General features: G+C 48.7%; 1 protein-coding gene across 27 annotated transcripts in view; it reads left to right on the top strand.

Moving 5' to 3' along the window:
* Positions 1-16,187, top strand: part of CaMKII (Calcium/calmodulin-dependent protein kinase II) — a 113,078-nt gene extending 96,891 nt beyond the window's left edge. For 4 of the 27 annotated variants that reach the window (XM_025308118.1, XM_025308111.1, XM_011144637.3 and 1 more), the window contains 5 exons: positions 620-775; positions 9,131-9,206; positions 10,331-10,425; positions 12,037-12,154; positions 12,573-12,862. In XM_025308118.1, coding sequence (XP_025163903.1) covers positions 620-775; positions 9,131-9,206; positions 10,331-10,425; positions 12,037-12,154; positions 12,573-12,702 — 575 coding nt within the window. In that variant the 3' untranslated portion in view covers positions 12,703-12,862. Of the gene's footprint in view, positions 1-619; positions 2,964-3,133; positions 5,171-5,370; positions 5,434-9,130; positions 9,208-10,330; positions 10,426-12,036; positions 12,155-12,572 lie in introns of those variants that run through there. The other 23 variants (XM_011144641.3, XM_019842355.2, XM_011144640.3 and 20 more) reach the window with 12 other exon arrangements.
* Positions 16,188-17,675: the final 1,488 nt, after the last annotated feature.

The following is a 17,675-nucleotide window of genomic DNA, read 5'->3' as shown; positions in this document are numbered from 1 at the left end:
GACGGCGACGACGATCGATCGCGAGTTTTACACCATCCCATCGCCGCGGCCCATCGTGGTCCGCATTCATTCTCGAGGGGTCGATAAATTCGTCAATAATTTTCGGCGAGCGCGTCATCTCGGGATGTGAATCTGACCAACAGACGGAATAAGACTTACCATGCGATCGAAATGCGACTAGATACATGTGCGTCTGATGTCTGCGGTCGACGACGTAAATTTGTCGTTTCAAGGTTTTTCTTTTTTCTTTTTTTTTTTTTTTTTTTTTTTTATAAATAATTGAATTTATTCGATATTCGACCTGTCAGCTCAGTTTCCCTCGGTACAAATCACAAAGCTTCTATTAATCATTTAGCTTGCGATAATTTGCGGAATACAGACGGTTTAATTTAGATAGTCGGCTGTAGGACGCTATTTCTCGAGCCGTATAGACCCCCAAGACGATTTACAGTATCAATAAAAAGTCGCGAAAGACAAAGGGCGCAGTTTGAGCTGATGGTCGCTGGTTGAAGGAGCCGGCCTGCCAACACGACTCGACGCGACGCGACGCGACGCGACGTGCCAAAGCTTCTTCGACGTTGACACTAGCTCGTGTTTGGTTGGTTGATTGCATGACTAGCTGGCAGCGCAGGAGGCGGTAGCAGCAGCGGTGGCAGCAACAACAGCCAAAACAGCCAAGCTGGTGTGTCGCCGCCGTCGCCGGCCAACCTCCACCAAGCCAACAACGGCAGCAACGGGCCGACGGCATCGCGACGCCAGGACTCCTCGGCCATCGGTCTGTAGCACGAACGATCTAGCACATCCCCCTAAGAGATTCTCCCATCCCTTCTCCCCACAGAGGGTGGAAGCGCCCAGTGCACGTGGCTTCTGTCGGGGCGATCCGTCGTCGTCAGTCTTTACTCGCCGATTATTTCCCGGGATAAAAAGCAGTCTGTCGTTTCGTCAACATCAAACATTGAGAGCCGTCAAAAATTGAGAGCTGAGAATCAGGCGAGGGGATTTAGATTCGGTGCGTACGTCGTTTGGAAAATAGCGAGAGCTAATCGCGATTCTGTTACTCCGCTTCATTGATATCGTCGGTTTGTTTGGTGTCTCTGCGAATACTTTCGCAAAGTGTATAAATCTCTGATCTATGACTTTTGTTTTGATATATTGTGCGCAAAAGATTTTCGCGGTTCTTCACTCGAGATCGAATACACCTCTCTCTCTCTCTCTTTCTCTCTTGAACATCCGAAAACGCGCTTCTCACTTGAGATTTGATATGCTTCGGTCGACTTTTCTACAAATCTACGAGAACGGAACGGCGATGAATTCCCTCTCTTTGATCCGAGCTCTCATCGAGCTGGCGACTTTGCACAAAATGCGATTTGCGATTCTGCCGATGGCGGCGGCCTCCGCTTCGCGGCAGAACAGTTGCGTAGCTACCGCGAAAGAGGGGCGAGTGAATATATAGCGTAACGCTCGGACGAAATATCGGAGGAGTGCGATCGTGTCGAATATTTACGAGACTGCTGGACAGAAGTATTACCCGAAAACCGCGCGTCCGTTCGCGGCGTCTATAAATAATCGACGCTAATATTCGCTATGATTTATACGGAACGCGGTCCGGCTACGCGCGCGCGCGCGCGAATAAAGCGAATAAAGAATGAAGTAAAAATAACGGGGAACGTGCGAAGGGACGAAGGGATTAATTGCGAGATCGACCGGCACGTTCGGGCATCGAGCCCGGTGCGCGATCGACGCGGCTGCATTGTTCGCGGCGTTACGACAAATGCACGCTGCATCTGGTACGAACGCTGACGGAGCTCCCTCCCTCGCAATAAGTCGCGATAAGTAACATCGGATGCGCTCGGAAGTGATTTTCATGCTCTTATCGACTACTTTGGCGAGTGGGGCAGAAAAGAATAATCAGTATATTTGCGTCGCGTCGCGAAAATTTTCGTCAAAAATTGATTCACCTTTCGCGATCCCTCCCCTTTCCCCTTCGCGGTTTCTCAATTTTCTCGGCAAATCGGCGAACGCACGACGTCGGAGACGAGACGTCGGAGTGTCAACGAGAGACGTTAAGGGGAAAGCTCCGATTCTATCTCCGCGTTTGTCTCCGCGCACCGTGCCGTCAAAAACAAAAAAGGAAGGGAAAAAGAGGTAAAAAAGGGAAGAAAAAACATAAAGAGCATAAAAATGCAATCCTGGCGCACCGAGGCAATTTCCGAGCTTCGTCAGCACGCATACATTTATACGCTCTCCACCCTCTAATCCCCTTTATATCGCAATTGCGATTTATTCCGGTCGCCGTTAAGCCGATAGCTCGCAAGCTCGCAATCTAATCTCTCAACGGAGCTTCTTCGTCTCTCCTGGGAATATTATCCGCGACGGGACGTCACCTTGACCGGCATTGCGTCAAGTAGCAGCTACGCCGCACGAACGAGACAATTGACATTAATGCGATTATTAACGTTGATATCTAAAAGCGCGCTTGATGAGATTAACGTTTCGCATGCACGGGACAAACGCATGCAAACGGTATTGTCGCGTGCGCGCGCGCTTTACAGACGATAATTGTATCGATTGAAAGTGGCGTGTCCTCTCACGACAGAAGAGGATCGAGGGAAAAATGTATAAAACTGAGTCAAAACGGAGCAGCAGATATTTTCACCGATTTCAGCGTTTCAACGCTCGACGGCGAGTTTCGGAGAAACGATCAATCTTTATTCATTTGTTTGTTCAATCAAACGTATTTCTCTTCTCACGTTGTTTCTATTCTGTTGAAAATTTTCCGAACGCTCGATCGAATGTTACGCGAAGCTTCGGGCTATCGGCGCAATCTCTTTCGAGATAATAATTACGATTATGTATCGGCGTTGTCAACAGTTTCTTTCTGTTTGTGTTTCTGTATGTGTTTCTCTGCATGCCGCGCTGCACGTAATCGCTCTCTCTCTCTCTCTCTCTCTCTCTCTCTCTCTCTCTCTCTCTCTCTCTCTCTCTCTCTCTCTCTCTCTCTCTCTCTCTCTCTCTCTCTCTTCCTCTCTCTCTCTCTCTCTCTCTCTCTCTCTCTCTCTCTCTCTCTCTCTCTTCCTCTTTCTCTCTTTCTTTCTCTGCCCCGCCTGCATGCGTCCACTCTTAAAACGTGCAGAACAGGAAGCACGGTGGATGAGCGATGCCGGCTGCGCGTCGACGAGCTTCAGGGAGGATCCCGAAGACGGTAAGGATGCCGTCGACGCCGGTAAGCTCGGAGGAAACGCGAGAGGGAGGAGCACGCAGCAACGTCCGTGCTGGAATCTCGCGTCCTGTAGCTTGTTGTAAGACATACGTGGTCGCCTCGTGCTTCCTCTTTGAGCGCTTTAACACCGGGGGAAACGTGAATCTTTCTCTCTTATCCTCTTTCTCTCTCTCTCTCTCTCTCTCTCTCTCTCTCTCTCTCTCTCTGTCTGTCTGTCTCTCTCTGTCTCTCCCTCCCTCTCTCTTGCTCTTGCGAAAACAGATATTGCTAAGAGAGATCTTGCGATTAGGGGAAAACTTGAGAAAAAGCGACTTGTTCAAGTATTATAAATAGAAAGAAGATGACGCAATAATAATGAGTTTGTTTCTCTCAATGAATGTATCGTGACTGTTTTTGTGCGAGAATCCTTCTGTGTGACGAGATTACGGACTCGTACGGGAACGTCGTACAAATGTCAACGTTGCGATATCGCGTTGGATCAAGTAGAAAGTTTCCATCGTTGCTGCGCAGCGTAAGGAGAGTAGAGTGCAGCGCATTGTCAAAGCTTGTAAATAGTCATTCGCAATGAGGATGAATTTTTTACGAGCACAATGACAGTGTATACGTTTCGATCGGTTGCCGATTTTGCGAAACGTCTGTCTTCTGAAAAAGAAATACCTCAGTGCCGAGTGAATTAGTAAACACGATCGACAATATAATTTCAGTTTCTTTTTCGTTTACGCCAAACAAACCCGTAGATTCGGTCTTGCGCGCGTGTACATTGTTATTACAATAGGTACAATTTGTGTGCCGCCATTCATCACGGTAATGAATGGATCGAATTCCGTTGATTACGGCTCGCTCCATCCATCCATCACATCGTATGTTCAACATGACGCTATCTCGATGCATCGTAAGCAAGTAGTAAGTAACCGAGACCGGTCAGACCGGCCGGCCGCGCGTAGCCCAGCGCTATCTACTAGATCTCCTAGATCCGCCGCCTCGATCAAACGATTCTCTAACGCCTCTTAATGCCAACCGCCAACATTTCTACGTCAGTCGGACATGTTTCGTTACGCTCGGTTGCTCGAATGAAGATTTCGCGGAACGAATCGCGGCGTAAATCAGCTCTCGATCGATCACGTCACGATGAAGAATATCGATCTTTATCCGATCTTCATCTCGTCGAGAACGAGAGATCGTGTCCTAATCAGATCACCTGCCCCCTCATCGTCGAACAAAAAATAGACCCTCGCGAGCGACTTGTCCTCGTTAATTTTCTCGCGTAAACACGCTGCGCGGCCGCATGATATAATTTCGAATCCGGAGCCGAAAGGGGTAGCGGGGGAGGGGGGGAGGGGCAAACGCAGCTGCGCTTCCGCGTGCAGCGTTGTTCGCTGTTTGCCGAATCGCGCGTGGCAAATACAGAACTGACGATCCATTTGCTCGAGACTCGCGATCGCCTCGCGTGATCCGCAATGCGTGTGCAGACTTAATAACGTGAATACGTGAATCGCGACGATGATTCACACGATTCTTGTCGCGTCGTCGCGACACGTGTGACGTCGTAGCGCAGCGATCGTAACCAAGGGGACAGGAGGATCCATACTCGAACCACCAAGAATCAACCGCAGTCATGCGAGAAATCATACAAAGGGTGCGTTCTGTCATTGCACCGAAGCGTGCACCGCGAGAAAGAACGCGGGCCTGCATCCGAGGAGTTTGCGCATTCGCGCAAACGACGATGAGAAAGCGGAAGGAAGACGACGAGAAACGGAGCCCCCCCCAGGGAGAGACGGTTAATCCTCTCAGACGATACCGCGCGCACGTGAGGATTAAGCTCGCGAGTCGCGAGAGAAGGGGCTTTTCAGGGTCAGATTGTGTGCGCGATTACGCGTGCGTATTATTCGTATTAATTGTAACAACCCTCATTACACACTCTAATCTTCAGCGCGCGCGCGCGCGCGCGCGTTATTCTTCAATTTACACGGCGCGGCGCGGCGGTGTAAAATCGGCGGAGTTTCGGCGCGCAGCCGCGAGCGGCCGCGGGCGCAGCTTAATCCTCCTCGTGCTCCTCGTACGTACGACAGCTTGCGTATCGCCTCGAAAATTATTCCCGCCTTGTCCCTTGGCCCATTTTTTAATACGAAAGGGGTGTATATTGCTTGTAGAGATAAGAATCGTGTGTCCTATCAAGACCTGCAGCCAGCTCTCGACCAACTCCCAGTGCTCAGGTAAAGTGCGAAATTACGTCGCAAGAGCGGCGGGGAGAAGCCGCGGGCCGCGGACGAAATGACGAAGAAGCGTGGAAAACGCGGCGGAGAGTCGGAGACACGAGAGACTCGCGTCTGCGACTCGCCAGTTTCCTCGCAGTTTCGGAGAGAGGCGCGTCGTGAGCGTTCCTGTTATCCGCGAATCACGATTAACAGGATTGCGAGAGAATTCTTCAGTTTCACAGTTTCGTCCTCGAACCTTGCGCGATCGAGGACTCCTCGATTCCTCCTTCTCTGCCGCAACATATATAGTTTCCGCCGACGACCGCCTGCTGCGGTTTGCTTGCGCAACGTTCGCGACGCGACCTCGAGACACGCGCGAGACACGCGCAGAATTCGCGTGTCCTCGCGTAATCTCTAGAGCCACGTTCGTCGTCGATTATTGTCTCCCTCACGGAGACACAAAGTTATAAGTTTCCGCCGAGTGTAACTGTGCGAAGAAACGTAGCGACCGCTCTTGCGAAAATTTAGCGTAAATTCTTTCTCGGCGTGTTCGATTGCGGAGCTATCTTGCGGGACTCGCGAATCCGATCGATTCCCCTTCGCGCGGTCGCGTGCGCGCGCTTCCTTTGCGCGTCGAGTCACTTTTTCACGTGTGCACGTATGCACGTGAACAACGAACAGAACGAAGGTAACAGATGAAGAAATCCAAGCGATGAGCGGGACTGTGTGTTCCCACTAGATATGATTCGCATTAACGTCGTGTAACGCTAACGGATAGTGTCAGTCAGTGTCGGTGAGTCACGCGGTGAGAGCGTATCCAGTTGCAATCCTTGCAACTGGAAGCACACGTCCCAAAGACAGATCGGTCGGAGGAGCGGGACCGTTAGCTCCGTAATAGAACACATCCGAGGTGTGCGGTAAAGTTTAATAATTAGTCAGGGCGGGAAGAGAGAACAGGCGGACACACAATAGCGAGTAGTAGTGTGTAGCGTTGGCGGGGGGTTGTGCTGGTGGTGGTGGTGGTGGTGGTAGTGGTGGTGGTGGTGGTGGTATCGCGCAAAAACGATAGCGAATTCATCGTCGAGATATATAACGTTCTCCGATCCATCTCTCGCAAGACACAAATTACGGAAATTACGTCTCTTTTTCTTTCCCCCTCCGCGATATCTCCCGCCGCGTCTTCGCGCGCGCTCTTGTACACTTGTCGCTATTTTAGCGCTATTTTAGCGCTATTTTAGCGCAATTCGGCAACGAGTCACACAAGTCCTGCTTAAATCTAAACGACCATCCTCCGAATGCTACGACAATTCGACAACGCGGCTATGACAATTCTTTTCTTCCTCCACTCTTGCGACGAGATTGTATTGCCACGTATTGCCGATCGTTTCGTTCCGAAACGAAACGAAATCGATCGAGCCAAATCCAAAATAGATACGCACGGGATATGCGATCCGAGTGTAAAGAGTGTACGATTGTCGTCGTGATTCGGACGCTTGTACCTTTTGAAACCTCGCCGCGGAACTTTGCTTCGGCGCCCAAGAGGAATGATCACAATTTCCGTACGTGCACTGGTCTATGACGTAAGTAATAAACGGCGACGAACGCGTCGCGGCCGTTGGATTACATGCTGCTCATCGTTGCTCAATATCAGTTTATCGTGATTGCGCGTGCAAAGTTTCGGAAGAAAGAGTAAAAGGGGAACGAGGAAAAAGGGAAACATAGAAAGAGCTCCCGTTCTTACAACGGTGCGATCACAAACCGCGCTCAACCGGGTCTCTCTTGATCTCTCCGGTCGAAAATTCTCGCGTAGCTTACCTTACAAAAATTTGCAACGCATTTGCATGGTACACGTCACTTGTACCTGTATCGAAACATAATTCACGTATATTTTCTGTCATGTTGTATATGTATATTTAAATCTTGCGCGCAGCGCGAATGCCTGGAATATATGATATATGTCGTGCCGAGAACGTAAATGGTAATGACTCAAGTGACTCCCACTTGGACTCCCTTTGTAATTGAATTTTTTACAAGCGCGAGCGAGAAATAATTGCGGAGATTGCACGCAGGGCTGCAACGAATAATTAATATAATCCAACGACCGGCCGTTCGTTCGTAGAGACAACATCTCTCAGAGACGCACATCTCTGTCGAGTTAACGCGCGTGCACGCACCGTAACGAGGGAGAGCACAAACGTGATAAAGAAGATAAAGACTCGCCGCGAAATGTGCGTCGACGAATGCGCGTGGCTGAATGCGCCGTCGTCGAGTGAATGGAAGGACAGTGTGAACGAACGTTCGCGCGCGTGAGAGAGATGACAGAAACGCGAAATCTACGCGCTATTCGCTCGGCAATTCGAGTGGCAATTCGGATGACACTTTCGGATCTTACCACTCGGCCGACCTGAAGCAACGGTACATACATTGGCTATCTCGTCAGTCACACGGCTCTTATCCAACGGCCAATTTCGAGGGGATTTTCTCTTCCTTCGCTCTTCCTTAGAACGTCTCGGGAAGGAGCTCGTGCAGCGAGCCGACGACTTACGAATTAAAACTGTGATCCAGGTCAGGATCAAATCCGGCTGAAATTGATCGGGGAGAATGAAAACGATGACTTTTGTCGGTGAAGCTATTTAGTTTGTGTGTGTGTAGTAGTCCGGTCCGGCTCGAGACAGACGGTGAGATCTCGACATTGCCATTGAGGAAGATTCGTCAATTTCGCCAAGTCGGCCAGATATTCTGCGACGAAAGGGACGGGAGAGCAAGCCTGTACTATACTCGGCCAGCTCAATGAGCAAACATTTCAGATCAAACGTATCAGTCGAATGTGGCGCGATCGTGTACGGTAGACTTGGTAATGGCGCGTAGATTAAGAGCGCGAGAGAGCACCGACGATGTCGGCCGAGTGGAAACAGACCGCTCGTGTCGGACGAATCGAGAACATCACGCTCGCGTCTGCAGGGAGTAGATATTTTCACTCTGCACACTCTTTAAACTCCTCGAAACTTTATCTCCGTATCTGGTGTAATTCCTTCGCTCTCGCAAAACCAAACGTATTGCCAACGAGTAACAATAACGGACCGACAAAGTGTAAAAGTGAGCGATTCTTAAAATTTTTTAAGGGACCGCCGATCTCTTTTTATCGGACTGTCGGATGCAGCTGCCGCGCGTGCTTGCAATTATACGATACGTACAATTACATAGTAATTTTTGCCAATCATTTCCAACTTCCATGCGCGGGACAAACAATCGCGCAAGATCGGAAAGCGAAAATTTGCTCATACGATCGACTCCCCTCCGTCGTCCGAGCAAAAGAAAGAGCTTCTGCCGCTCGAATTGGCTCGACCGGAATTACCGCTGATATTTATGCACATTGTTCTCGATTAGGCGATTTGTGAGTTCGATTAGCTAATAAAGGGGTTGGGATGGGAAGAACGAACCCCGTGAGCCCGGCTCGCGCGGCATTTTGCTCTCGAGTCGCGAGACAGATTAATTGTATTAGCGCGAGCCTGGCTCATCGCTCCTACGTGCAACAACGGGGGTCAAATGGTGGTAGTAGGGCTTTAGAGAGAAGTTGATAAGAATACGAAAAAATGCATGCGACTGTGTTTGTGGCGTAAAAATGTGTCGATATGAGAGAGAGCCCCCCGTTGGGCTCGCGTGCCGGGCGTGCCTCGGCGCAACTGATTGATTCATAATCTGTTGACGATTCCAGCGCGCCGACAGGAAATCATCAAGATGACCGAGCAGTTGATCGAGAGCATCAATACCGGAGATTTCGAGGCGTACACGTGAGTAACCACTTGGTTGAGAAGAAATGCGGCGTGTGTCTTCTCTCTCTCTCTCTCTCTCTCTCTCTCTCTCTCTTTCTCTCTCTCTCTCTCTCTCTCTCTTTCTCTCTCTCTCTCTCTCTCTCATCTCTCGTCATTGAATAATTGCCAAACGCTGCGTAGAGTTTTTCGTATCTCGATGAGGAAAAGTTTACTCCAAATTGGCTGGAGAATACGAGAAAGACTCTCACTCTCACCGGGTCTTCGTTCGCTTCCTTCGTGTACAAGTGAGACCAGAAGTAGGCTAGAAAGAAAGAAACGAAACCGAGAGGCTGCTCGAGACCTTAATCGAGAATCTTAATCGTTGCACGACAGGTGAACGAACAGGTGATTCAGTCGACATAACAAATGGCACGCATGTGTAACGATACAAGAATTATCGTCGCAGTTGCGCTATTGAGAGCAAGACATTAGTCGAACAAAATATTTACGTGTAAAATATTTACGCACTCGCTCACACTTGGCACATACATTTTTGCCATTAATGCGGTACAACGTAGCTGCGCATATCCGTGTTTTCTCGCTCAATGATTTGCGCGCTGCGCGTGCGCAAGAATGATTGCAATTGTTGGGCTGACGTTGAATTTATTCTGCTTTTTCAATCGGTCGGCCGATAGTCAAAATATTCGTTGCACCCGATATATGCGGTCCGTTCGTTATTATATTAGCGCGATAGGTAAATTTGGCGTCGTATATTTATTCAGCGCGATGTTCACTCGCGCTGAATTTGCGGTATGCTCCGCTAGCGTATTCCTTTCAATTCTTTCTCGCCAGTTTGGAGTCGATTTTTGGAGAGAAGCTTTGAGAGAAAAGTCAGAGTCACGATATATTTTCAGTTCGTTTGACTTTGCTTCGACGAAATTTTCATTCACCGTTTAATTGGCAAAAGATTCGACAAGAGACGTAAGTCGTGACGAGAACGAGAGAGAGAGAGAGAGAGAGAGAGAGAGAGAGAGAGAGAGAGAGAGAGAGAGAGAGAGAGAAAGAGTCGTCACGACGGAGGTCGCTCGACATTTTCGAAAAAAATGGACCTCTGACGATCGTTCAACGCGCGCACGCGCGCTCATCTTCCGCCATGCTTTCAGGAAAATCTGTGATCCACACCTGACCGCGTTCGAGCCGGAGGCTCTAGGTAATTTAGTCGAGGGAATGGATTTCCACAAATTTTACTTTGATAATGGTAATTATGACTCGTTTGCGTCACCGTTCAGCGTCGCGCTCGCCGTCACCGCGATGTTTAATGTAGCCGCACGCAATTTTAACGTTAGCTGACTTTTACGTTTTTCGTTTGCGCGCCGTCGTGCATGCTCGCGCTTTCCCCAGGGGAGCAACTTTCGACTTGCCACCTTTGTAACGATGAGACCTCTCTCGACATCGGCATAGTTACGCTATCATCGGTGCGCGCCGAGATACGCGCGCGCACGCGAATACGAAACGCCGGCTATTAGCAACTCTGTGAATTTGCGACTTAGACAAGAAGATTACGACAAGAACGAGCAAGTATTCTCGCGCAAAATTCTCTCTCGCGCTCGTTGTACAAGCTATGTCTGTTTTAACACAAACAAAGCAAAGTACATACGATACAAAAGTCTTCTCCGGCTTTTTTCTTCCCTCGCGACGCCGCGCAAAACCAATGGAGTTTTTACTGACGAAAATTGCTCCCCAGATGCGAACGCGGTAGTTCTCGAGCCCGACCCGGTATAAGTCGACCAGCTCATTTTCTAAAATGGTCTCTGATGCGAGACCGCGATCGGTGCACAAGCTCTCGTCGCCGTCGCGAAATTAACGTCTGAATTAACGTTAATCCAGCTTCTTACTGCACTTCCCTTTAATTTTACTGACTAACAGCGTATACGCAGGGGCTGCGCCAGGGGCGAGGCATACTCCCGCAATTACGGGTCATCGAAAAGATTGCGCAGGGTCATCATTTTTTTCGCGTACAGTGGTCAGTGTGAAGTCGCGAGACATTTTATCTTCACGTTCTCGAGAGATGATGCGAGGTCTAACCTGTGAAATTTAATTCGCGCGGTCGCGTGCAGAAAATATAATCTCGCGTATCTTTGACGCGTGCGAAACTAAATATAAAGCCAAATCGATCGAATTAACGCGCTTATACCGCCGTCACTCAAGTTTCTCCGTTCGTCACTCGGCGGCAGCGTTCCAATCTCAGAATTATTAATTTTTTTCTTTTTCTTTCTTTCTTTTAATAACAAGGGGAGTAGCGCGGATCTCATCTCGTTTTGAAATATCCAGTATCCTATTAGAGCAACGCACCAACAAACCGGAAAAAGTGAGAAGCTCCGTAGCAGAAATTTGCGAAAAACAGGATAGGTTGTTGTAGAACGAGTTTATTAAACTAATTTCTTTCTGCTCATTTTTTTTTTTTAATAGATTCTTATCTCTCTGCCGTGCTACCACACTCTGATGCCTAATTCAAATTTCATGGAAACGAACAGGATTAAACTTTTCTGTTGTAATGAATAAATTACAAGAGTTTGCATGGGTAATGTCAAGAAGCTCTTCCTCGTGCCATGAGAAGTGTGCCTGGCCCTGTGGACGCGAAATTTTCTCAAGAGCATGCTGTTTGTTCCTTTCTCTTTATTTCTCTTTTATCCCTTCTCTTTCCCTCGCTTACGGCGCTCACGCTCACCGTCGGCTTTAGCGGCCTGCTCTCCTTTTTGTTTCTCTTAATCTCTCAGTGGTTGTGAAAGCTTTAAGTCGCGCGTCTCCCATAACGGATCACGCGGTGTATTCGAGTAACGTCAACTTTGCTTCCCGTCAAAACCTTAAGCAGTCCTGGGGAAGAACTGTAAGGCCGTCAATACGACGATCCTGAATCCCCACGTTCACCTGCTTGGCGAGGACGCCGCTTGCATCGCGTACGTCAGGCTGACACAGTACATGGACAAGTGAGTAAAAAAGAAAAAAAGAAGAAAGAGAAAAAGAGCGGAATCAAAGCCTGCAGTTTGCTGTGCGATTCAGGTTGTGCGACACGTGTAACTGTCAAGCGGGGTTGAGGTTCTCCTCAAGGGTTCAGTTTCGCTTTCCTATCGAAAGCGAATCCTCACGCAAATTGCGGCCTCGACGAGCTGCTCTCGTTGGAAAGTTGCTTCGTCTAATATTCGAGTGAAGATCAGTCCCGTCGGCAGCTCGGCAGTCAATGCTCTCGTTGTGCTCGTGTGCTAGTGAATTTTTTCTCGACATTGCACGCGTTATCGAAACTTGACCTCGTCTCGCACAACTACCACAAAACTTACCATCGTTTCGCGCGCTTTGACCACGCGGCAATTCTAATTTCGTGCCTCCCTTCTGCTTCCTTACCCGCAGACAAGGCGTAGCGCACACCCAGCAGAGCGAGGAAAGCCGCGTATGGCACAAGAGGGACAACAAGTGGCAGAACGTGCATTTCCATCGAAGCGCGGTGACGGGCCCGTCGCCGTTCTTCAGTCACAAATAAATCGGCCGTGGTCCAGCCCGTTGCTCTCGGTGGACGCTCGTTATCCCCGATCGAGCGCGTATGAACGAACGTTAGGAACATGGAGCACACGACGTACCCGAGCGTTTTCTCGCGATACGATTGTACACATTCAACACACACACACACACACACACACACACACACATTAATATACATACATAGCCACGTGCAGATACACGTGCGCAAAGACGGAGTTACGAAGAAAATACACAACGATATATAACGTGGTGTCTGAGAGAGAAGATATTGAAAAGTAAAACGAATACAAGGAAATATAATACAAATACACGTACACACTTTCTCCCTCCCTCTCTCTCCCTCCCTCTCTCTCTCTCTCTCCCCCTCCCTCTCTCTTTCTTTCTCTCTCTCCATACATATACACACACGCACACACACACACGTGCGCGCGCGCGCGCGCGCGTACACACCCTTAACAAGTAGCAGAAAGCGCGACAAAAACCAAAAGCAGCAAGATGCCGCAATCGCCGGCGCGTATTATTCGCTCCAGTACCTGCTCAGCGTACTTACCTACACTTTTACGCGTGCACCGCGCCACGTGTGCCTCAGCCTCGAAGGGGGAACCACGCGAAAGCGGAATCATCGGTAGCACGAAAAAACCGAATCCATCGTTCAATCGGCTCGATCAGTCGGTCGTTCAGTCAAATGAATCGATCGATCGGTCGATCGATTGTTCAACGAGTACCGAGGATGCGAGGCAGACGGACACGCAGACGGTCCGTTGTCGGTTAACGCGAAGGAAGAGACGGTGGAAAGGAGAGAGGGGGGAGAGAGAGAGAGAGCGAGAGAGGGGGGGGAGAGGAAAGAAAAGTAAAAATATTTCGCTGCATGTGCGTCCACGTCTCATCGATCGACGAAAACGACACGAGAGAGAGTGTCCATCCGAGAGATCGGTCCTTTGCCGATCCACAAATACAGAGCATCGTGATGCGTCCGAGGGTTGAAGTAGAGGAGAGGATGCGGAGGAGAGTATTGAGGAGATGGAGCGAGATCGGCAGACGGATGCGTAATATAATCGCCGCAACGGCAAACGGCAAATATGAACGGGGCAAACGGATCCTGGATGGAGGGTAATCGGGGGGTCACGGGGTAGATCGATGAGAGGATAATGGAAACGTGAGCGCGAGCAAACGCGACCGCTCGCCATCGATGCTGGACGTCGATATGGACGACAATGTCGTATAGAGGAGGAGAAGGAGGATCGACAAAGACCGCGGTTGACCGAACTGGGAAGAGAAAGATTCACGCAAGGATGGCGCGAATGAGGCGAGGTCCCCCAAGTCGCGAAATTGTACTCGCCGAGGTCGGTCTGACGAGTCTTCTGACGAGTCTGAATCATACCGTTGTACGAAATGGACCGCAAAATGAAACCAGAATGTGAATAACGAGCTATCGTTCTACGTCAACAGAGAGAGAGAGAGAGAGAGAGAGAGAGAGAGAGGGGGGGAGAACAACGACGTAATCGGAAATACTTGAAACAAGGACGAGCTGTGAATTATCGCGTGAAAGAAATCACCGGGTACGTCCTCATGTACTCCACGTGACCGCTCAATGAATATTGAATGAGCCACAAGATGACTTTGAGAAAATCAGAAATGAGGAACGGTATCGCGTAGGATGCGATGGGCGAGAGACATCGTTTCTCGCTAGAGTAAGGGGTGCAGTTGAACAGTTGACGGGGACAATGTAGGGACGCAGGAAGAGGAAGTCGAGCGACCGAGGTCGACCCGGATCGATGCTGGGCATCGACACGGGGTCAGCGACAGCGGTTGAGATAGAACGAGAAGTGGAGTTGGAGGAGGAGAAGTAGTAAGAGGAGGAGGGCGGGGAGATGATATCGAAATGCTGGGAGAGAGAGAACGAGGGAGGAAAACGAAGGCGGCGCCACAGTGGTGTACAACGTGGGACGGCAGGGTGGAATTGCGGTCGAAAAGCTCGCCGTGGTGAGCGAATGAAAAGAGAACGATGCCGCATCACGTCTCGTATTTAGTCGACGCATAGCGTCGCGGCGGGACATTCTTCCAGGTGATTCCTTTATTCGGCTTTCTCTCTCTCTCTCTCTCTCCTCTCTTCCCCCCCCCCCTCTCTCTCTCTCTCTCTCTCTTCCCCCCTCTCTTGTCGCTCGCAGCAACAGCGAGCTGCTGCATCGATGTGCGCGCGCGCACGTACGAGAGAGGTGAGAAGTATGCGTGTAAGTCGGCGCATCCGCAGCGAGATGCGAGATCGTGGATCATGAATCATTGCGTGAGAGACGTCTCGTTTTTATTACTTCATTAACGATAAGACTTTACCTCGAAGTTAGGCTTCTCGAATAGCTAGGTTCGCGTGGCGTGGCGCGCATTTTCGCGACGCTCTCTACATTACTAGAGCTCCGTTGTCGTCCGCGGGTCTCTCTCGCGTCGTACGGCGCGACGCGCGAGTCGGTCGTACGACAGAGAAATAAAATTGCGATATGTACATGCGTCGGGTTGACGGCATTCTCTGTAAGATGAAAAAAAAAAAGAAGGAAAGAAACGGTCTCACGGTAGTGTAAAGGGAAGCGTGGAACGTATCGGCGACGCGAACGTACACTTTAATATCTCTTTCGAGGAATTATGCATTTTTACCTAGCGATGTGCAAGAAAGTACTTCGAGCTTCGTACTAACGTATAGCGTAAGTTTGAGATATTAATAAGCTTCGATTGTTTCTACCGCGGTTTCTATCGCGATTAGCAGCAGCGTTCGAGATATACGACCACCACCACGAGTAACTCATGCGATGGACCCTTTGTAATGTTCCTTCCAAATATAGCGCGAGCACCGCTGCGACCATAATAAATTTAAGAGCCAACAAACTCAACTCGCCCAGGCGGCTGCAGTGTTCAGTAGAATCCATCGTATCTCGCTGCGGATTGTACCCCGCCATCCCCGTCTTTCGCGTACACACATGCATATACGCTCATACACACGCCTGTACACGAGTCCAAACGTACGGTAATTTAATGCAGGACGCGCAATTGTCTCGGAGAAAAGAGAGAGCGATCCTTTACGTCGTTTTATCCTCATCCTCGTAAGGATGACACCGGCGCGCCGCGACGGGCTTCGCCATTAGTTATAATGTACTTGTACGGTGGGTGACACATTAGATACATACGATACATACATGTAAAAATACGTATACACACACACACACACATACACACACACACATACACACCGTACAAATCGAATCCACCACTGTCTCCACCCTGCCCTTTTAGCCCAGCCCCGTAATTTCATTTGTCAGTCGATCTCGCATCCCCGAGTGCACGTAGGTGAACACGATTCAACGAGAGGAAACACCGTAGGGCAAAATCTTTTCTCTCTCTGAAAAGGATCAGAGGTAGAAAGAGGGAAAAAAAGAAAAAAAAAAACAAAAAGAAAACTAAAGTAGAACGAGTGAGACGAAGGATCCTAAGACAAAAAAACGATGATAATTCTCGCTCTCTGTCGTGTGTGTGTATGTCTCTCTCTCTCTCTCTCTCTCTCTCTCTCTCTCTCTTTGCATTATTAATGTTATATATGGGTAAATATTTATTGAATTACTTGAAGAATGCTAAGAGAGGTGATATAAACACCACATGGACACAAGTCGCGGCGCGCGGCCAGAGTGGGTTTATTCACCGCGCACGAAATGGGGATCGGTGTATTCCTGATTGGTGATCGCGATTCAAACGTTTTTTGTCGAATTTACTTCATTAATAATGACGAATCTTTCTACACGTTCGTACATTCTCTATTACTATTATGACTTACGCGTATAATAATGTAATTTTGATGGACAAAGGACGAAAAAGAGCAAAAACATGAGAGAAGTCTCTCCATCTGCGAGAAATTGGATGAACACTTTTGCCCTATCTTGTTATATATATATAAATATATATAAATATAAATATATAAAAAAATTATACATATATGTTATAACATGTATATGAGTGCGGGCGCGTGCGCGTGCACGGACGTGAGTACACCACCGACGACGACGACGACGACGACGACGACGACAACGACGACGACGACGACGACGACGACTATTAAAGACACCAGGAATCATTACAACGCATCGTTATCCTATTAATCCTAATCGAGCCAACGGCCGCATCCGTTAGAATCGTCAATCACGAAAGAAAGTCTCAGCGCTGTTCGCCAAGTTTCCGTTCCTTTCAGCGTCTTGAAACTTTCGCGTGTTCCCGCACATTGCGTGAGAAACGTATCTCCATCCACACTGTATGTTGTATTTCCACATTCTGTTTTTGCAAGAAACAGAGAGAGAGACAACTTGGAGTTGTCGAGCGATCGCAAAACCGCCCGAGTACATCGTCGGCCGATAACGATGCATCTTCGGGCTGGAGCCGCTGGCGTTCTTGACTGCGTTCGTGCGATCGCACGCGTACCCGCGACACGCGTATGTATATTGATACGATTTAATATATTGCAGATATATACTATATAAATAAATATATATAAATATATATATATATATATGTATGTATATATATTTATATATATATATATATATATACACATATAGATATAAATATAAACTTAAAATTTTACGATTAAGGAATAGTTATTTCTACTACTCTAATTTGTCGCTTCTACGTGTGATTGTTGTATAAAACGACTCATTGATTTATTATTATTGTTATTACACGATTATCATTAACGTTAACAACTATTACTACTATATTATACGTCGTCGCTGTCGCGAAGAGGAAAATGAAAAACAGGGGAAAGCAATCCCGCTCTCGTCTTTTCTAGCGCGAATCGACTCGCATTCGAATTTAAAATGTATCACACATACACACACACATACACACACACGCACACATTTGCGCGCGCGCAAATGTGTGCGTGTGTGTGTGTGGGTGTGTGTGTGTGTGTGTATGTGTGTGTGTGTGCAGCGTGTAACGATC

Source organism: Harpegnathos saltator, unplaced genomic scaffold (assembly GCF_003227715.2).
Source record: "Harpegnathos saltator strain DR-91 unplaced genomic scaffold, Hsal_v8.6 scaffold139, whole genome shotgun sequence".
NCBI classification, from domain to species: Eukaryota; Metazoa; Arthropoda; class Insecta; order Hymenoptera; family Formicidae; genus Harpegnathos; species Harpegnathos saltator.
This window is presented reverse-complemented; position numbering and strand designations above follow the sequence as displayed.